The sequence below is a fragment of the Aythya fuligula genome, chromosome 26 (genome assembly GCF_009819795.1).
Source record: "Aythya fuligula isolate bAytFul2 chromosome 26, bAytFul2.pri, whole genome shotgun sequence".
Lineage (NCBI taxonomy): Eukaryota > Metazoa > Chordata > Aves > Anseriformes > Anatidae > Aythya > Aythya fuligula.
Window position 1 is genome coordinate 1,754,618 of NC_045584.1, and position 21,035 is coordinate 1,775,652.

Consider the following 21,035-nt stretch of genomic DNA (forward strand, 5'->3'; position numbering starts at 1 on the left):
GCCACAGGTTTCATGGCAGACAGAGATTTTGGGGGTTTACGTCCACGTGGGATGGGATTAGCGAGAGCCCTGAAACTTCCTAAGAGCAGCTCCTCGCCTAAACCCTGTGGGATTTAGGTTTTGTCCGTACAAACATCCCCTGGGCTGCTTGGCAGGGGTATTTGGAGACCCCAGCCCCTCAGCTGATGGGCCACCCGTCGATGAGAGGGCAGGCCCCTTGGAGCAGCAGTTTGCTTCGTGTAGGCCGGGTGCTGGGAGGGCACGTCCAGCTAATTAGCGTCATTTAGCGAGGGCAGGCGCGCTGCTCAAAGGCCCAGCAAACAGCCCAGCAGGCTGGAAGAAACGCCAGCTCGCCCTGATGCCCGGAGGATCCATATTTTTCTAAAAAAGAAGGGGAAGACGTTAATTTAATCTTCGGTCTGCGCTCTTGCTCACCGAGGGCCTGTTCCGCGACGGGCTGCGATCGATCCGTTGCGTGCCAGTTGTGGTTGCTTGAATCATATTTCCACATTTCAGTGTCTAGACTTGATGTTTGGGTGAGTTTTGTTGTACCTCTCCAGCTCCGGCGCTGATTGCAGTTGTTCTTGGCTCCCGCTTTCCACGAGCGAGCGGAGCGGAGCGGGCTGCGTTCCTGCCTCCCGCAGCCCCCAAAAAGAAAGGGGACGAGGGAATTGGCAGCGCCGAGCCTGCCGAGCTCTCCGTGCCACCCTTTTTGTCCCCTGGGACAATCCCAGCCCGTTCGGTGCCAGCACACCGAGGGGAAGGGAAGGCTGGTGGCAGGGGACAAATCTCTTCCCCCAGGTCTTTGGGCAGGGTTCAAGGTGCTGTGCAAAAGGCAGGCTCTGGGCGCAGGGAGTTGGGGCCAGGAAAACCCAAGGAGTGCCCGTGTTGGGAATCAAAGAGCTGAGAGTTCCTGCGAGGCTTCAAGAAGTCGACAACAACTCGGACCTAGAGGACACGGAGCTCCCTGCGGCCAGCAGCAAGGACAGGCTTCAGGAACTGCAAAATGAAGCAGAGACTGGGGCAGAGAGGGGCGCTGAGGCTGGGCTGGGTACCGAAAATGAATCCAGACCTCCTGGTAGGCAGGACCGTGGATAAACGGAAAGAAACCACGTTGGCTGCTCGTCGTTAACCCGTGCAGCTCGCCGCAGGGAGATTTAAAAGGCCTGAGCGCATCTGAATGACAAGAAAAATTGGCCGTGTGGTATGCAAAGGATACGGGTTGTGGTTCAGCTCCTCCACGCACCCCTGCCCACGCGGCGGCGGCTCTGCTCCTGTTCCCCCGGTGCCAGGGCAGCCAGCTGGGTGCCCGAGCCCGGCTCTACCTCTCCCATGGGACCGAGCCCCGTGCAGACGGTGCCATAAATCCCTCCTCTCCCTCCGGACCCCGCACGGAGCATCCATTTTTCACTGCCCAGCACGGGCGGGGTGGCGAGGAGGCGAATTTTTCCGCCCTGCCCTAGCTTGGGCAAGCGGAAATCGTGCGCTGGGAGCCTTCCGAGGCGGGCGGCCGCGCTGGGCTCACCTGGCCACGGGCTGCTGAGGGAGGGGAGCAGCCCTCGCTCGCAGCCAAAGCTTCAGCTCCGCTCCTTTGAAGTCGTTCCCTGGGCGTCCGCCGCTCGCCGGAGGTGTGGTGAGGCCGGGCCCCATCGGGTCGCCTCGACTCAGCGCCTCCCCGGCGCGGTAAAAAAGAAAAAAAATTTAAAAAAAAAAGCATGATTCAGAGCCAAAGCCGGGGAGAAGTTCACGCGGGTCAGAGCATGGGGCGGCCGCGAGTCACGGGGCGGCCGCCTTCCCTTGGGCAGCCTCCGACGCACGCGCTGCTGACGACAGCCGGGGCCCCGCAGCTCTTTGAACCCGCGGCTCCTGCGTCCCTGCTTCGCTCAGATGGCTCGGGGAAATGCTGACGGCACCTGGCCGCGCTTCCACGGCGCTCCGAGCCCGAATCGGGACCTCCCGTGGAATTAAGAACCTCCCGCGCGCCCAGAAATAGGCCCTTAAGACGCGCGGAGGAGCTCGGCTGGCCGCTGGCTTTGGGAAAGAGCTCTGCAGAGCGTGGTGGCAACCTCGCGGCCGGGTGGTCCCAGCCCCATTTTACACGGGAGGGGCTCCGGGATAAAAGAAGCTCAGCTATCGGTGGCCTCAGGGGGTCAGTGGGGAAGTAGCTGGTACTTCTCTTTTTTTTTTTTTTTTTTTTGCCTACAAAGAAGAAAAGCAAAACTTTTTCCCAAATGCAAAGAAAAGCAGAAAAAATTTTTCCCAAATGCAAGGAAAAGCAAAATTATTTTTTCCAAAATGCAAAAAGGAGGCTTTTTTTTTTTTTCCAAAATGCACAAAAAAGCAAAAATGTTTTCTAAAATGCCTTTCACGTTGCTGTGGGTCCATGCACCCTGGCGCTGATGAAGAGGACACAGGTAACAGCCGGCCACCGGTGCTCGTCTGAGTTCCAGAAGCCTGGCTTTCTGAAGGAGAAGGAAAATTCCAATACGAGCAGTTGTAGGGTAAAACCAAACCCAAAGTCACCCAGTTCTCCCAGCCCAGAGCCTGGGAGCAGGCCAAGGGCCCTGGAGCACGCAGCTCCGCTCCGGAGGCAGCTTGTAGTTTAATTTGGGAAACGGGGAGAGAGGAGACGATGGAGCAGGTAAATGGTTTGTACCCTGTGTAAAAATAAATGGGATTTCTCGGATCTGCTTGAGATCCACACCCGTGAGCTTTTTTCCAGGGCTCGATGTGGAAATCGTTTACGGACGTAACGAGGACTTTGCTCGTAATCCAGCAGAGCGGCACGGCGGCGATTGCTGCGCTGCACCTGCAGCACTGCTCAGCTTTCCCAACCCGCAGAGAGCAGCGCCCAGGGCTTGGTGTCGAGTGCCCGGCGTGGCTCTGCGACCCTTCCTTTATCTCCCGTTTATTTATCTCCTGGAGGTGCCGCCTGCGTGGAGCTCCCGTACAATGAGGGCCGTTTAACACAACCTGGAGGCCTGTTCCTCCTCATTCAGGCTGCGTTTAAGGCAGGGAGAAGCGCGCTTTGATTCCAACCTCAGAATTAAGCAGGAGCTCGGGCGGATTGTTATATTTAGCCCCAAATTTTGGGCAGCCAATTAAGCGCTGCTCAGCGGCCACACCGCATGCAGGAATTAAACAAACTGCCCGGGCTCCATCAGGCCAAAGAGATTCTCTGTCCTCATGCCCGAAATCTCTCGGGGCTTTTGGGCTTGCACCCGGGAGCCTTCCTGCAGCTCTGTGGCCGATATGTTTTTATTCCTCTTATCTGCAACATTTTTGTGTTCATTTTTGGCATGCGTTGTAACCTGAACTTTCGCAGGTGTCCTCGCGGGGAGCGGAGAAACATCTGATTTTTTTTTTTTTTTAAATTATTTTTTTTTTTTAGGGGTAGATTTTTGCCAGTTCAGAAGAGTGTGTTCTTTCTTCCCCTGTTTGTCGCTTTTTATTTTTGGAGCGGGTTTGTTACCCACCAGCCTGGCAGTGCAAATAAAGCCGTGGCTGGAACAGTGCGGGGTCTGTGCTCCTCGCCGCCTGCCTGCCTGCCTGGGGGAAGGGAGCACCTCGGAGAACTCAGCGCCGGCTTCTTCGGGCAGCTGCTGGGACGGAGCCAGCGCCCCGAAGGGTGGCGTTGGCCGGGAGGTGGTGGCAGTGACGTGGGAGGGCACGGCATGGCAGAAAACCCCGTGGCTGCTTCATTTGGTGCTTTCGGCTGCTTTTTTTTTTCCATCTGTGGATTCCCTCTGTGATGGGAGAGCTGCTGTTTGGGCTGAATTTATCGATTATTCTCCCGCGGAGGTAGGGAGGTGGTAAAAGTGGTGCCGTGGTGCCCCTGATGCTCGTGTTCCTGGAGTCTCAGCCAGCATCGGGGCACCTCTGCTTGGGCGTCCCCGACACCCGAGAGCAAAAACCTTCAGCTTTTAAGGGAGATCTGCCTCACGGGGCGTTGGTGGGGTTTCTCCGGGATCCTTTTAGGATCCTTTTAGGATCCTGGCTCTGACTTGGTGAGGAACGACCCGAGAGCGTCTTAAGCAGAGCTTTGACACCCTGCTAATTAGGCTTGAAGTGTCAAGAGGACAGAGTCGGGCACAGGGAGAAAACTGGCCCGGGCTTGTTTTCCTAGGCTCAGCAGCGTGCGCGTTGGGTGAGATCCGTCCCGGGATGGTTGGACGAGTTAGTCAATCCTGATCTCTAAATTGCCTTTCTCTGTTTTTCTCTTGCAAGAAAAGTAGTAAAGCTGCGTGGATGATAAGCATCGCCCTGACGTTTCAGCAGCTCCCCTAAGCCGGCCTGTGAGCACATCGGCGAGTGAATCAGCCGCCGCCGCGGCTTCGCGGGGCCGAAAATAAATGGGGCTTTCGTAAGCAAATGCGGTGGGCTGGAATCGCTGGGTTTTCATTAAAAGATTGCAGGGGAGCGAGCTGCTCTTTCCGCTCCGGCCTCGGGGCCGTGTTGTTCATTAACTGCTGGTGGCTCCTGTTTGCCTTGCGCGATAAGTGCGGCGCTGAGAGTGGCTGGCAGCGCCGCTGCCGTCACAGCTGCCCTTCGCGGAGAATTGCTCCTGATTTTTTATTTATTTATTATTTTTTTTTTATGGCTCGCTTTCCTGACAGGTGGGTTTTCTGTGCTGCCTGCGAACAGCCGCCGCGTCCCTCCCCTAATCGCCGCCAGCGCCGTCTCTCCCCGCGCTTCACAGCTTGGAAACGCTGCGCTGGGTACAAAGGTCGCTTCCAAATCTGCCGTGTGGGCCAGCGACGTCCTGCTCCCTAAGGAGCCTTAAAACAAGGCCTGGAGGGGCCGTGGGGCTGGCGGGGTGGATGAGGAGAGGAGCAGGGGGAGAGCCACGGCTTGGGACCGCCGCGCCGGGCCCCCGGTGTCTCCGGTTCTCGCCTCCCTCGCACGGGGGGGTTTCAGTGTTTCTCGTTATGCAAAGCAGTGCAGGTGGCTGGCAGCACAGTTCGCCTTCTCAGAAGCCAGGCAACCAACGGGCCTGCAGAAATCAGCTCGTGCTGTTCTCAGACCGCTCCTGCCCACCTCCCACAACCCAGCCCAGTGCACCGAGGTGTCACGGCCCCAACACGAGGTCCTTCAGCGAGCCCGCTCCTCGCTGCCACCCCATACGAGTCCTCCCATCCCTCCTCCTTCCTCCAAAACCATTTACCATTAAACAAAACCTCCCAACCCTTGTCATCCTTGCTCCCTCCGGCCCCTGTTGCATTTGGGCTGTTTTCAGGCCCTCACTGCCATCCCCTTCACCCTCCCAAAGCTCCTGTGCTGGAATTTCAGCACCTTCAGCCTCGCCTCGCTCTTCCCGGCTCCTTTGACTCTCCTCCAGTGAAAACTAGGTCAGAAACCACTGGCAGCTTCTGCGATTTCACCGGTCCTGGTTTCTGAGTTGTAACCCGGCGTTGCTCTGGGTTTGATCTCTTGCTTTACCGCACGAAACCTCTCAGCTGGCTTTGCACCAGCAGCCCGACGTGGCAGGGCAGGTGAAGCTGCTCCCAGTCGCATCTGGGTTGTAAAAGCCCCGTTACCTTGATTTGGGCTGAAAAGGTGAATTGTACGATCCTTACACATGATGCCTGGGATGCCAAACTGACAGTTTTTTCCACGAGCTTGCCCAAACTGCAGATTTTCGGGCAGTTTTTGTACAGCCAGCTTCCTAGCTGCGCTGAACCAGCTTCTCTTTGTGTCTGGGTGGCTTTTTCGCCCCATGGGTGAAAGCAAAATAGCCTCAAAAAAAAATAATCGGAAACCTACAAATTGGCAAAGAGCACAGTGAAGCGGGTCTATTGGAGGTAACTTAAAATATTTATTTTTAACTGGGGGTTCTGGCTGACTGCACCCATTCAGCGTTTTCCTGGGACTATTATTGGAAAGGTGCTCGGAGGCTGAGCTGGAGAGAGCCTCGGTGCACAGCGAGACCCGCTGGTGTCGTGTGAGAGGATCCCTACCCCTGCCTCTTCCTTTCCTTTAGGCAGGCTGGGAGCTAGCTAGCAGTGTTGGGATAATTAAGCATTCTTGATTAATGGCATTGAAATGAATTTGTGCTCCTCAGGATAGCTTAAAGGTTGTGGTTGTGAGCTCTGCCTGAGCCGTAGTCTCCGAGTTTTCCCAGCAGGGTGAGTTGGTTTGGTAGCCTGGTCATTCACCCATCTTCCTCCTTTTTCTGCGTCTCCTGCTGCTCTGTGAACATTTCCTAAGGTCTGAGGCTCCCTGGGTTGCATCCCCTTGGTGTGGAGGTGCCCGTGCAGTGCCACCCGTACTTACAGACCTGAACGGGCTCGCTAAACCCAACGCCTCTGCTCCCAGGTGGGAAACGGTAGCCGTGCTCCCCAGCGGGACCTGGAGGTGAAATGTTTTCTGTGAGGAGAGGCTGTGATGGAGGGCGGATGGAGCAAGGCTCTGCTCTGCACCGGGATCCGAGCTCCTCTGCATCACCTCCACGGCGCGGCCGTTGTCAGCGCGATGGAGGTTGTGTTATTTATGATAGGGGCGAGGGGGAGTGCAGACGTGCTCTCGTGACACACTTGGCTGTGTTATTTTGGGAAAGCAGAGTGCTCTCCTAACGCTGGAGTGTTTTGTGTAGTTCAAAGGCTAAAAAAACAGGAAAAAAAAACACAACTCCTTCAGTAGTACATCGACCTAATGCAGCCGATTATGGGAAAACTTCCTTTTAACCGTGGGACTTCTCCCAGCCTTCTGAACCAGGGCTGCCTCTCCATCCACACCTTCAGCTTGACCAAAGCAGCGGGCATGTGTGTGCTTTACGCCCGTAAAGGTAAAGGACAGAGGTACAGGACTGCCCGTAGGCAGCTTTTGTAGGGCAGCAGGTGAGGAGGAGGCACCACGAGCTCCTTTCTGGCGGGCAGTGTCACTTAGGTTGCCGGGCTGGGGGATGCTTTGTTGACAAACACTTGGGTTCTGTTTCCACGGCAGTAGGGGTGGCAGAGGTGCTGCAGTCGCCCCAGGGTGGTGCAAACCCTCTCCTGCTGCTGACCCTCGTCGGAGCTCAGGAGCTCAGAAGTGGGAGCTGGGCAGGATAAGGTGCGGGGTCGCGGCTCAGAGGAGCGCTCGGACACAGCACGACTGCCCCAGGAGCTGGTGAACGTCCATGGTGAGCACGTTATTCTCCGAGCACATGGGCCTGCTCCCGGGAGGGAACCCCTCTTGGTCCTTCCTACATTTAACAGCTCATCCTTAATCTTTTCATCCAAGTTTATTGGAATTATCCATTGCTGGTTTCAAATTTAAGGCCGCTGAGGGTGCGAGGGGTGAGGAACAGAAATGCTTTGAAGTCGCCGTGACCCTTTTGGGGAAATCAGACCCAACTTTGTCATAATAACCCCAAAGCAGTGTCGTCCTGGAAAGGCTAATCGGTGACAAGCTCCCTCCTAAGATGGTTGTTAGGAAGCCGAGTGATTTTCCGCGACTGAATTTGTTTTCCTTAGGATGCTCAGAAACTTTCTGGTCTCCTTTGAGCCGTGACCGCATCGCCAGCACCTAGTGAACAGTCCCGAGCCTCGCTCCTCTTCTGGAGGAGGCACAGAAGTCTTCTCTCGAGGTATCTTGTACCAGAGGAATGGCTTTTTAAAATATTAATCTCAGAGAATCTAAAACTCCTTAATGGGCCTTGGCTCATCAAAGTGTTTAAGCGAAGCCTTTAGGGAAAAACAGAACCGCCGCTCACCTTTAGCAGAGTTGGGAATTTTGGATGATTCAGTTTCCTGCTGCCAGTTTGTTGCGTTGTTGTGTGTGTTTTTTTGTGTTTTTTTTTCAGTCCTTTCCCAATTTAACAAGCTCATCCGATGGCTGCAGTAAAACCCTGCTGCAAAAACCCAGCGGTGTTGCGTGCGTGAGGCGATCGCCCAGGGAATTGTGAGCAGGGATGGCTTCACGGGATCCTTGCCAGGCCCAGGGCTCTGCGAGCTGTCTGCGTGCAGCTGCTGAGCCGTGCCGCCCAATTTCTGTTGGGAGAGGGTTTAATAATTATTAAAGCTATTAATATTTCCGCTGGACGTAGGCAGAATGGGAAACGTCTTTGTGGGCTGGGGTTGCTTGTTGGAAATGGCGTTTCGCAGCAAATCCACGTGTTCCAAAAACAGAGCTAAGAGGGTTTGTTCTCCTCTGCCTGCGTTTTAGAAATCCCAATATTTGCCTTTCTTTTTCTGCCCTGTCTTTGACTTACTTTGGTTGCTGTATCTGCTGACGGATTCAGGAAGGTAGACTTGGTAAGAAAGGGCTGGTTTCAGGCCACAGGAGCTGAGTTAAATCCTGACTTAATTATTGAATTTAAGGCGTCTTTTTCTCCTGTGTAAGCTGTAGAGTTGCTGTTTTTAAAGAGGAGTGGTTTGGGGGTGTTGGTGGCGTTATTTTAACATAAAAACGCCTTTTCCCCAAACTCTGTTTCGAGTGCTTGCGAGTACCAGATCAAGGGAACCCACCTGGAGTTTTGTACCTAGGTTTTTTTGGCCACGAACTTGCCAGCGCAGCACTATCTTTGTGCCGCTGCTTGGAGGGACCTTGTTCCAACTTGTCTGCTGCCATCACTTCACCTCCTAGTCCGAGTTACAGGAGAAATACCTTCTCTGGAAACGCTACGGTGACTTTTCGGGCAGGATTTGGGTGATTTGTGGTGTTAGCAGGAAGGGGAAGGGGCTGCTGGGCTTCTTCTGGAACTGTTTTGGGCAGGGGCAGGGGATGAACGGGCAGGGTTGGTACCAGAGCGCCGTGCTGACTAACAGGGGCAGCACAGCTCCGTGAGTTCCTGGCCCTCGGTGTCGGTGGGGGGCTGGGACGCCCTCCTGTGATGAGGAACGGCCCCAAAAAATCCAATAATTGCAAAAACGGAACTTCTCTTTTCCGAGGGATGCCGTCATTGCGTCAAAACTACCGGAGTGGAAGGGGCCTCCTGGGTTATTGTGCTAAAAAAAAAAGTAGGAATCGTGTGTTTTGGTAATTGTTGCGTAATAGCCACGTTTTTAATTGATGACCAGGCTGCTCTGAACACTTGTACTGCACACAGGGACTGTGCTGGGACGTCAGCCTTCCTTTTGCCTGAAAACCTTTGATTTGTGAGCCTTTGGAGGTGGGGGGGGGTTGGCCATCGGGGTAAATCCTCACCGAGGAGCCCGGCCTCGTTAGCAGTGAAATTGGTGGGAGTTTGTGGTGATTAAACTCCAGCTAACGATGCTGTAAGGTTCTCGTGGCACCCGGCGTGTGGCGTAAAGAGCGGAGGCTTTATGGTTATTGCCTCTTGGTAGGCTTAATGAGCAGGTCTCCCTTAGCTCCTTGGAAAAGCAAAGAGGGGGGGGAGGAAATAAAGCCCTGGATTAAAAAAAAAAGGAGTGAGAGGAGTGCTGGGAAACGAGGCCGGCTCCTCCAGCAGCGCCGGAGCCGGGTGGCTGTGCCCAAATTAATTGGGATTTCGGGGTGCTGGGTGTCACAAAACCACCTTTGATGTCTCCCTCTTTATAAATTCCCCGTGAGCTCGGACTGCGAGCTGTGGGTCCGCGCCGCTTTCCCCACAGACCCCACAGAGTGCGTGGAGCGGTGCCGCTGGGCAGCTGGTGGTGGGACTGTTAAAAAGCAGGTATTGAAGCCTCATTTAGAACAGGAGCCTTGTGGCTCTTAAAAAATAAAAAAAGCTGGGCTGTGCCTGCCCGTCCCCAGGGCTTGTTCTCTTGTTCTCCACTCAGTCTCTGCAGGAACCTCTCCCCTCTCTGGAGACAGGTAGGGTCGGCTCTCCGGGGCTCCCTGCGTGGCCCAGGTCCTTTGTCTGGAAAAACAAAGCTCTGAGTTTTCTTTGGAGACAGACCATTGCGTCTTAATTGTCCATTTAGGGTTTACTTAAGAGTGCTTTTCTGGATGGCTTGCGTTGACTCCCTGCCTTTGTTCCCGTGTAGCTGCTTGCTGAGCTGGAACAAGTCATTCAGGAAAGTTTTCCGTCGGCTCTCTCTTTCTCTCTCTCTCTCACAGCCGTTTCAGCAGCCAGATCAGGGATGTGAGCACGTTCCTTACCCAACAGCTCCCTGGCGCTGCTTTTGGGAGACTCTTCCCAGGTCGCTGCTCTCCTGTTGCCGTGGAAATTCAGGAGGGGACGCAGGCGACCCTGTGGATCTTGGAATCTCCTTGGCCAGGTCTTCCGTGGCCAAAAGAGGTCTCCAGCTTTCCAGTGGCCACAACAAACATGGTACAAGAGCTTTGCTTGCGTTTCTCTAAGCAATCGGGCCTCTTAAATTGTCTTCTTGAAGGGCATTGCCTGGATTGCACATGTGCCCAGCTCTTTCTAGCGGATCACGACCGCCCCTCGTGCCAGCCGAGCCCCTGGGCTTTGTCCCGAGGCCTGGGGAGTTGGAGCCCCGTTACCGAAGCCGCCTTCCACGCTGTGTGCTGGCTGCTGTTCAAGGCCATCGGGGTATTGCATCCCCTGCCACAGGGCCCTGGTTCAGAGTTGCAAAGCTGATTTCTGCGAGCACAGGGGCAGCAAAAACACCCTGCGGTTCAAAACACCCTTCGGTTCTGCACTGGGGAGCAAGGATTCGCTTGAAGCGTGCCTGGAAAGACTGACTTGAAGTGAGTGACCAAGCCAAAACGAGAGATTTTCACTGGGTAACAAGAGATTTTCACTGGGTTTGAGCCCCAAATTGCCCAAGTTCAGCTCTCCTGGGTGTAAAGCCGGGCTGAGCGGTGTCAGAGCTGTTGGTTGGGTTTCGGAGCCGAGTCCCACGGAGCAGCTTCGTGCCCCGGGGAGGTGACTGTGCGGGCAGTTTCCCCACCTCGTTTCCCTTCAGCTCTCTCACATCTGGTTCGGAGCTGCTGTGAACCCTGCAGAGGGCTTTTACCTCGTCCTCACCTGCAGCCTGGCGAAGCGGGGTTGGCTCGGTTGGGGTTAAGGCCCCAAAAAAAAAAGGGCTGTGTCCCCCGCCACGCCGCGTGGTGTTCAGCGAGAGCTTTGTAACCAGGATTAGCTGAGCTCAGGGGATCCAGGCATGCGTGAGAGCAGCCTCCGTGGCCAGCTCAGCGCTCGTGCCTGTGGGGTGACATCTTGATGACAGAGGAGTTTAATTGCTTTCTGCTCTGCTGATCCAAGCCATTGTCCATGTAGGGACTGGCTCTCTGCTTTACGTTGCAGGCACAAAGCGTTTCGATTAGGCTACAGATTTTTAACTTAATCATGGGTCTTACTCACCAAACTTGCTGTCTGGCAGGTGGGCTGGCGTACCCCATGCTCGGGCTGGGCGCTGATGTCCGACTTCACGTGCTAACAGCTCTTCCTTACCACTGCAAGTCATAACCACCACTTAATACAACTCCTCCCCTGTCTTACAGGGGCACTCGTGGCTTTTGAGCCTGAAAAAAAAAGGGAAAAGTAGGGAAAAACTACCGAGGAAGTGACATTTGTGCTGTACGAGCTCACATAAATTACGCAATTACAGCCGAGGAAGCCAGTCTGTGTTTTGCAGCCTGGCAATTAAAACTTGAAAACGTCCAGCTTAGCGTTTTGACTGACAGAAGAGATCTTTATCGGGCTGCTGCCGCTTGTACTGCGCCGTGCTAGGATTTGTAGGCGCTGTAATACTGCAGTGATAATCTGCATCCAGTAATGATTTTAGGAAAATCATCGCTTGCAATATCTCTGATGCAGTTCACGGGGCGATGGGTATGTCTCCGGCTCCTAAACCTTCACCAAAAGCGCCTTTTTTCTGGCGATTTTTATTAAAAACTCAAGTGTCCATCCCCAGTGCTTCTGTTTCACGTTGGAGAGAGGAGGAAGGAGCAGGAGAGCGGGGAGCTGAGCCCAGCAGGTGGATGCGTCCTTCGTGGGACAGCCCTGCCCTCCTCAAAGTAATCGATGGGGTAATTTCGGGAAGGAGAGGAGCCAGCAGACGTCGGCGTTGGGTAATTTGGGGAGCGCTCCCCAAGGAGCAGGGACCTCGCCTGCCAGCACCTCTCGGTGCTGCACCGCTCCTGCACGAAGGCTGCTGGGGCACGGCGGGGTTTGCATCTCCAGAAGGACCAGGGGGACCCCAAGCCCTCCAGGAACATCTGCAGAAGGACCAGAGGGACCCTGAGACCTCCAGGAGCATCCCCGCTGGCACAGCAGCCGGTGACACCCCTCTGAAGTTCAACTCCTGCTTCGGTAGCTTTGGATTTACATAGGATTTCCAAGACTTTCCCAGAGAACGTGGTATTTGACTAGTAAAAGCAGCAGCTTGTCTCCAAGGCGTGTGTAGCATAAAAAGGTCTGGGAGGCTTTGTAGTTTAGGTCAAAAAAGAAATTATATGGGATGTGTAATTTTCAAGTCTCGGTAGACCTGATCCCATCTGCAGCCTGCCAGCCTCCTCGGCTTCAAACGAGATCGTGGGGAGGCCTGGATGGCAGGGAGACGGCATTTTAATTCCCTAAGTAATGGATGGGACATAAAAAAGAATATTCAGGAGGCTTTTTTTTACCTGCTGGGCTTCTGGTAGGAGGTAAAATAGAAGCCTTAGAAAGGGGAACGTCCTGGGAGAAGCCTTTTGTCTCTGCGGCGCCTCCCGGGACGGCTCTGGTAATTGAGCACCGGGAAACTCTGCGCACGCACAGCCGCTTGGAGTTGTTGTGGCTGCATTCAGAGGTATTTATTTCCACGGGGGGTTTCTATATCTTGCCACTCGTAATGAACTCTGGGGCTCTGCGGTGTCTCCTGCGAGTCTGTCGCCCCGAGACGCCGGGCGGATCCGCTCCTGGTTTGTCTCTGACGTCCCCAGGTCTGCGTCGTGCCTTGAAAACAAGGAGCGAGCACCAGTATGAATTTCTGAGCCATGCTCCGCTCTGCAGAGCACGTTCTGCATCAACCAGTAACCAGAGAATTAAAGGAACTTGGGGCTTGGGGTATGAACTAGGCTGAAATGTCGGATTTTTTTATTTTCTTCTCATTTTCGTCGCTGGCTTTTCAGGTGTGGCTGCAGCCCCACGCGACCCGCTACGTGTGGCGCTTGAAAATGCCCGGCTGCTTCCCGTTCCTCTGTGCCTTTACTGCTGTCCTTGCCTCTAATTGGAAATGTTTGCAAGGAGCTTTGAATTCTGCAAAGAACCCTCTCGTTCCAACACAAACAGGGCCAAGCTTTCGTTTCCTCTGCTTGCTGGGCGTTTGTGACTCTCCAGCATCCCAGGCAGCAGGCAGACACCGGGGCTCAGTAGGGCCACGTCGTTGCCATATAACGCTGCCTCCAGGACAGATTCCAGTAAGTGCACAGCCCGACTTCTCGCCACAAAGTGTTCCTCCATTCCCTGCGTTTCCCCGAACAAACGGGGAGGTTTCCAGCTGCTTGCTTGAGCTGAGCCAGCCTGCCCCGAGCCCCTCTGGGATTTCTGTAGGGCCACGAACAGTCCCCGAAGTCATGGGGTGGGTCGTGCAGCCCTATTTTTCTGGGCCTAGGTGGGAGCTGCCCGTCCAGCTTTCCCCCTTGGCGTGGTTAAAACCTCACGGCATGATCAGACAACGCTGCCCTATAAAGTATCCTGGTGGCTCCACGTGCCATTTTTATGGGGTTTATTGACATTTCCCAGTTCCTTCTTCCTTCCTCAAGCTTCCATGAGTCAGATCTGGAGAACTGCACTGCGAGGAGTTGCTAGCACATTAAATTTATGGGCTTTTACCAACCTGAGTTAGGGCTTAGGAGCTCTCCTCACCCAGCGAAGCTAGAGGAGGGTGAGCAGAACAAGGCGCTGATAGAAAACAAATGTTTAGGGGGAGCTTTGGGGTTGAGTGTTCATTTTTTTGGTGTAAAAGTGTTAAGTGTTCATTTTTTTGGTGTAAAAAGGTTTCGGTGTGGGTAAGGCTGCTGCAGGAAGGACTCGGCAGCTTGGGAAGGCACAAGGCTGCATTTTCTCTCATGGTAAGATGGGAGGGAGCTCGATGCATTTCTTCTTTATTAAAGACCCCCTGCAGGAGCTTGCAGGCAGTGAGGACACGGCGGGGATTTGCTGACCCCCTTGCTAGGAAACCTTTTGCTGAAACAACAAGCGCAGAGCAGGGGCACAACTCCTGCTCCTCGCTGTGCTTCACGGGGCTTGGATCGCTCCCGGTGTACGTGTGGCACACCAAGGTGCTGGTCATGCTCAGCAGACACTTCTCTGCTCCCATGCATCCTAGAAGCCGTGCTTGGTTGCTCCTGGACCTCCTGAAGCAGAGAACTGGACCCTCTGGACCCCCCTGGCTGTCCCTAAATCCCCCTGGACCTCCTGCTGGAGCTGCAGGGGAGCACAGCGGCTGCCTTTGGGGCCAGGGCTGTTGTCTCTTGCTCGGAGCAGTCACCTCGCTCCCGTCCTGATCCTGCTCAGCAGCCGGTAGCTATTCTTAGGTGCCTGGGGAGCCTCAAGGAGGAATAAAACCCGTGCAGGTGGCCGGGTTGCTCAGGTGGATTTCTCTGCCTTGTTTTGCCTCTTCGCTGAGATTTCTCCAGGGTCCTTGGCTTGCCGAAGATGCGCTGAGCCCCGGGAGCTGGGGCTGAGCAGCTGCTGCTGTGCGTTGAAGGGAAAACAGGAAAAAAAAAAAACACAAACAGAAATATGGAGGGAGCGTGCTCGCCCCCAGCGGATGGTGCCACAGCTTCTGGGAGGTTGAAAGGAGGGAGTTGGCTGCTTGGCATCACCAAGAGGAACGGGGTGACTTCAGAAGGTGGTGGAGGGGTTTGGGAACGGCAGCAGGAGCTCCTTGGCGGTGGTGTTGGGCTGCACGGAAGGCTGAGCCAAAGGAGCTGCAGGTCTAAATGGAAATCCACTTCCAGTTTGGTTCAGCTTAATTCATCTTTCATTTAGAGTGAAGGTGTCCCCGCAAAGATTCAGGGAGTTCTATTAGAAGAAATTAAAATCATCTCTTTGATTGGGGTGGGGTGCATGGGTTTGCTTTTGCCCTGGGTGCCCTGCAGGAGGGGGCTGCGGGCGTGTGGGGCCGGCCCCGCTGCGACACCGCCGAGCACGCAGGGTGCAGGAGGGTGAAGTGCTGGTTTCAGGAGGTCAGTAAAGCAAAGCTGCAGCTTTCCATCGAGCACAAACTCTCATTTTTAAGTTTGAGATTGCACATTTCACCTCAAAGCACCTAGCATGTAGATGAGGGGGGTTATAACTTCTGTAATTAAAGCTTGTCCTGATACTGCCGTGCTGTGTTACCTTTCTAGCCCACTTCAGTCATTTTCCAGAATGACTCGCAGGACTTCACGAAGCCCCGACGAGCCGTACAAGATCCCTCCTCGGGTTTTTATTTCCCATCCGGATTTTTTTTTACCGTTTCGTGTGCTCGTGTGGGTTTCTGGACGCCTGGCGCTGCGCACGCCGACACCGGGAACAAAAAGCTGGCCGGGCCGTCCATGAACAGCGCGCTGTGGTATGCGGTGTCGTGGCACTCAAGGAATTCAGTGATCTCTGTACGGAGAGCAAGAAGTTGTTTATTGGGCCTCTATAAAGGTTGCTCCGTGCAATAAAGCTGCCTTTGCAACGCCAGGCGAGTGCTGTCGGCTCCGAGCACGTTCCCCCTTTGCTCGCTGGCAGAAGCATCCCGCGAGGAGTCAGGGGGGGCTGTGGCTCTCTTCACGTGCAGGGGATGAGCTCTTAAAAGGCTCCGGAGGCTTCGTCTTAGCGTGAGCTCATTCATTTGTGGCAGAAGGATTTTTCGTGCTAGGGAATTTTTTATTTTATTTTTTTTCCTTTTTGGTTAACGTCGACGTATTGCGGCTTAGATTCTTCCGTCCTGGGCCGTGAGAGCCTTTGGGAAGGTTTTACGAGATGATAAACGTAGTGGGCTCCCAGGTTGTTAACCCCTGTGCCTGCTTCTGCCAGCAGGAGGTTTTGGGATCCCGCGTGGCACCAGGACGGTGCCAGAATTTGGGAGCTGCCACCGCTGGCCACAGAAGGGGCAGCTCCCTTTGAGCTCATGAAGCTCTTCTTAGTGTTTTTGCCGTGAAAACGCATCTCTGACACACGTGGCAATGTGTTCGCTTCTAAAAGACACAGCAAGAAACTGGGAAAGCCTTCTGTCTCGGGGGGCTTCTCCCCAGGACCCCCCAGGCCTGTGCTTTTCTACCCCATGGGGCACGGCCCCAGCCCACAGTGGGATTTCGTTCAGCATCTCCTGGGATTTTCCCAGGGCTTAGGAAATAAAACCAACACAGCCCCGATTCTCCTGAAATTTAAGGGAGTGGGGGGAAAAAAAAGAAATCTCGGTGGGACTTGGATCTTCTTTCCCTGGGGGTGAAACCTCAAATAAGAGCCGGGGTTGGAAAACCGCTGTGAGCCTTGTGAAATCACAGCACAACCCTGCAGAAAGACCAAAATCCTGAAGTAAAGCCTGAACTCGGTGGTGTTTCTCTGTCTGGAGCACGTTTAAGGGGTTTTAAAGCAAACTGTGGAACGATTTCACGAACTGCAGGCAAATCCTCCTGGAGGAAGAGGCCGATTGTTGGAACGGGCAGCGCAGCAGCAGGGTTTTGCAACGAAGCCGCAGTTTGCTTTCCCAGCGAGCTGCCAGCTTTCTCCTGGAAAAAATGTGCCTGGTGCGTTCTCACAGCGAGCACCGTCAGAAATTTTCCCCTCAAATATCCCCCGTTCAGCTCAAAACTTACATAAGCACCGGAGGCACACGTGTCGTCTGCTCCCTGCCCGAAAAGCGGTGCGGGGAGCGGGAAGGAGCCCGGTGGAGACGAGCTCGGAGCTTTCCTGCTGTCTGGCTTTCAAGAGTGAAATCGTTTAAGCGGTGGTGACGTTGCACTTTTATCCCTTTTCTAGGTACAAATCGATAATTCGGGAGTTTTCTCTCGGAGTCGTGTCCATCTCTGAACCTGGTTCCTTTAAAAAAAAAAAAAAAAAGCACAGTTGAAAAAATGAAGCTGCCTGCTGGTTTGCAGGGAATGGCTGAGCTCGAGACTTCTCTAATTATTTTTTTTTCCCCTTTATTTGTTTTTGTAGGATTCTGTGACATCAAAACCAGTAATCCAGTTTCAAGGGAGCCAAGGGGTAAGTTTGTGTATGGGTTGCCTCGGGAAGTGCTTTACTGGCTTGTTTATGCAATTATCTGAGCACGGGCTTTGTGCTGTGCCTCTGTCCTGCTCCGGTCCAAAGAGCGATGCTCTGACCTCTGGAAGTGAGGGCTGTGAAGCTCCGACGTGGTCCAGGAGGAAGGAATTGTTCCGATTCCCCTGACCACGTGGGCTCTGTCAGAACTTTCCTCCCACTTTATTTTCTCAGCTTGCTTGATCCGTAGCTCTGCAAAGTGCTGCTGGGGGAGGGAAACTCGGTTTTATAGGGCCGCCCCGGTGGGTAGGACGAGGAGACTGCGAGTCCACCGCTGGTAATGCCGAGGTGGGGGCAGCCATCCCCTAAAACCTCGCCTGTGTCCTGGGGAAACTCCTCGCCGAGCCTGGTAAACGTGGTGGGAGGCTTTGGGCACAAATTATGACAGTGGTGGTGCTCAGAGGCTGCTGCGAATGCCCCGAGGCTTTATTTAACTCGAGCTTCTGAACAACCGGGCCGTTTCTGTGAGTACCAAAAGTTTTTTTATATTTAGGAGTTTTATTTCTTTAACTTCTGCTCTGATGACCGAGCTCCTCCAGGGTATTTATAGAAGCCTGAAGCCGTCTGTCATGCCGGTTACTGACAAGGGTGAGATTTAATTGGTAGCTTTTCTCGTATCGCAATGCTTCGGTGAGCTTTAAAAACGTCACTTAGCCAGCGTTTAGACACCAAAAGGTGAGTGTTCCTTCGGGTCCTCTGCAGGAGGAAGGAGGGTGCAGTGTTTTCAAGAATCTGAACTCAGCTGTAAATAACTCCGTGATTTTTTTGGGCTGGCACAGCAGAACTTGGAAAAGTACTTGAGTTAAGTAGGCAGTGAAGTCAAGCACGGGGCTTGCCCCTATTTTCCCTCGTGGTGTTGGTTTCCCTAGGTCCACAGCAAAACACCGCAGGAAAGACACGATTATTATCAACTAAGAAAAGTACAACCTGAGAAATAAAGAAAGGAACAATTTCCAGTTTGTTTTTTTTTTTCCCTCTGATTACAATTAAAGTCCCCAGAAAGCTCAGCCCCGATGGCAGCCGGCAGCTGAAGCTGGGTAAAATTGGAAGCGAGCGACAGAAGTGGCAGGGCGGCGTGATTTACTGTCGGGAGGTGAGCAAACAGCTTCGCCTGGAATAAAGAAGCCAAAGGACAGCAGCGCCTCGCCTCCCCTTCGCAGCCTACCTTGGAAGGATCTGACTTCTCCTGCAGAGCTGCCTAAGTGCTAGAAATGCCTCCTCTCGTACTTAATCTTCGTCCTCAAAGGAGACGCAAACAGTGGCACAATTAATCAGAACGACTTTAACGCTCCGCTGCCCTCAGCTGCCGCGCTCCTCGTTTGCCACGCTGCGGTATTAGCGGTGCTGGAGCACTTCTGGGCTTTTCCAGGTGAAGGACAAGAAAAAAAACAGTTTAAAAAAAAAAAAAAAAAGCAATTCCTTGTTTCAAAAGAAAAGAACTGCAGTCGGGCGCTGGTGGAGGAGCGGAGCGGCGCGGCTGGAGGGAGATGTTGGAGCTGACCTCCGCCTGCCTCCCGCTCAGCTGCGTAATTAATTGCACTGTCGAGTAAAGGCCAAAGGTAGGGCTTTGAAGAAAGCGAGCCCCAGCTCAATTGGGGCAGATAGAAAGAGCTCTTTGTCCTTTTATTATTATTTTTACGGGGGATGACAAGAAGCTGGCAGCTGTGTAACCATCTGGTTTTAAGTGCAGCGCTCGTGTATGTCAAGACTGCGCCCGGCTTTAAGGAATTAACAGCAGGGCTTTAAAGACTTCCCAGCGAGCTTTCTACCAGTCGGGCTGAAAAGACAATTCCAGTAATTTAACGAGTTCCGAAATCCAGATGAATTCGCCTTGAAACGCGTTTGGTTAGCTGGTTATTCCTGCAGCGCGTTTCCCCCACTGTACCTTAATTCCCCAGAGTGTTGCCTTCCCGTTTGGCTTCCTAATAAATGTTACGGAGAGGATTTCAGATTAAACTTTGGAGATTTTTAGCTTTTGTGCCTAGCACGGATGTCAGAGCGTGACTTAAGGCAGCATCCAGTGACACGAGACTGGAGCAGGGAGGCTTCTCTGCGTAAGTACCCCTCGCACAAGGACAAAATCCCAAGCATTTGGTGTTCAAAGGGAAGCAGGATGTAAAATAAGAGCTGCTGCTTCCTGACTTTGGTTCTCCAGGAGCCTCCTCACCTGCTGGATCTCATTATTGCAGAGCTTTTAAATTACCACGTCCACGTCCACGTCTCCCTCACCTGCTCCCAGCGCGGCCGTGTAATGAACGCTGTCAGGGCTGCTCCCAGCTCCCTAACGCACCAAGACGAGCTCCCGTGTTCACTGCTGCCATTAAACAGAGGAGGGAACCGGCCAGGAGTGAAACCCAGGAGCAGGCGAGGTGGCAGCTCCACCGGCCGGGAGCTGGAGGAGGATGTTGGTGGTTTCACCCCAAATTTCCCAGCTGTGATGAGGTGAGACCTCCCGAACGGATCCCGGTCTGCAACAGAGCTCCCGAGGCTCCGCAAACTGTGCTCAGCGAAGGATCCTGGCCTTGGGAAGCATTTCTTTATGGCAGCACCAGTCTTTTTTAATCACTTTTTGGGTGCTCTTCTGTAGCTTCAGAACTCCGATGGGAGTCGGTGGTTGTGCGTGGAGCACGAAGGCAGGACCAGGACCGCTTGGGTGCTCCTTGGGAGCAGCACCCGCTCATTCCACATTTTCATCACAAACTGGGCTTTCTTTGATAATTTTACAGCTCTGTACAGAGTCCCGAGCATTTTGCTTGTTCCAACATGCACGTAGATGAGATTTTCAGAGCTCGGGTAGCAAAGCTTTGCGAGCGGGGGGAGCTGGAGGGCGCGACTTGCTGTTTTGGTAAAAGCAGGCAGAGAATTACAGAAGAGGTTGGGGCAAATTTGCAGGTGCTTACTGGGGGCAGCTGGGACAGGGAGGAGGAGGAGGAGAACTGAACTGGGGAGAAAAAGAAACCTTCAGGTGCCAGGTCAGTACGGCTTTCTTACAAACACCTCCTGGGTACGGAGCCTTTGAACTGAAGGCGATTGGAAAATATTACACGGCCCCTGTTTCTGGGGATGAAGTTGTGCTGGTATAAATAGAGGAAGGTGAAATTACCATTCAGGGCGAGCTGTACACAGATGAATATTACTTGAAAGAAGAAACATAAGTCACATCTGTACCGAGCTATTTTTAAGTGTCTATGGTTACTGGTGTAAGACTCTGCACCAAAATTAGGGCTCCCTGCGAGCAGTTACCATGCTGATTTGGTGGCTTGAAACCTTCTGTTTCAGCTAAAAATAATTCCTAGATAACGGCCGGTTTGCATATGCTACACTTTTCAGTACTGGCACAGGCAGCGTTTAACGTTCATGTGGCTCTTGCTTCTGTCTCGTTTTACGTCCTTCGGAGAAGCTGCCCGAGGAAACCGCAGAAACGCTGCAAAAACGCCGGGATTGGAGCTCGCCAAGCAGCCATTTTTTACAGTGGTGAATCAGGAGGTGGATGTCAGGCCTGTGATGTATCCGGATGGCACCTCTGCACATCTTCCAGGCTTTCAAACCTGCCGTGTCCAGCACAGCTTGCTCATCCCCACCGGGGATTAAGGCTGGACCAGCACAGACCCCGTGTGCTCAGCACCGTGCCCTGCTCACCGTACATTAACCAGCGGTGAGCGACGCTGCCTGTAGGACACCCAGACCCTGCTCTTCACCTAACCATGAACTCGGGCAGGCTCTCAGCTCTCCTGGGAAGCTCACGGGCTTTTATCCCTTCCCCACGAGTCGGGGAAGAGGGTGCTGGGTTGAAGAGCACCCCGTGCAGAGGGCGAGTGGAAGAGCTGCTGCCACCCAGCCCGCTGCGGGTCTCACCAGCGTTTCTTGCCAGTTCCAGGAACATCCGTCTGCTTTATGGAAGTGGCACAGATGCACACGGTTTCCAGGCTGCTGTGGATGGCTGAGGTCGAAGGGAAACCACCCAGAAACCCCTCCTGTG

General features: G+C 53.8%; 1 protein-coding gene across 1 annotated transcript in view; it reads left to right on the forward strand.

Moving 5' to 3' along the window:
* ELL (elongation factor for RNA polymerase II) overlaps positions 1 to 21,035 on the forward strand; it is a 48,540-nt gene that overhangs the window by 6,162 nt on the left and 21,343 nt on the right. Inside the window, exon 2 of the mRNA XM_032203738.1 lies at positions 16,952 to 16,999. Within this exon, the coding sequence (XP_032059629.1) occupies positions 16,952 to 16,999 (48 nt within the window). The remainder of the gene's footprint in view (positions 1 to 16,951; positions 17,000 to 21,035) is intronic.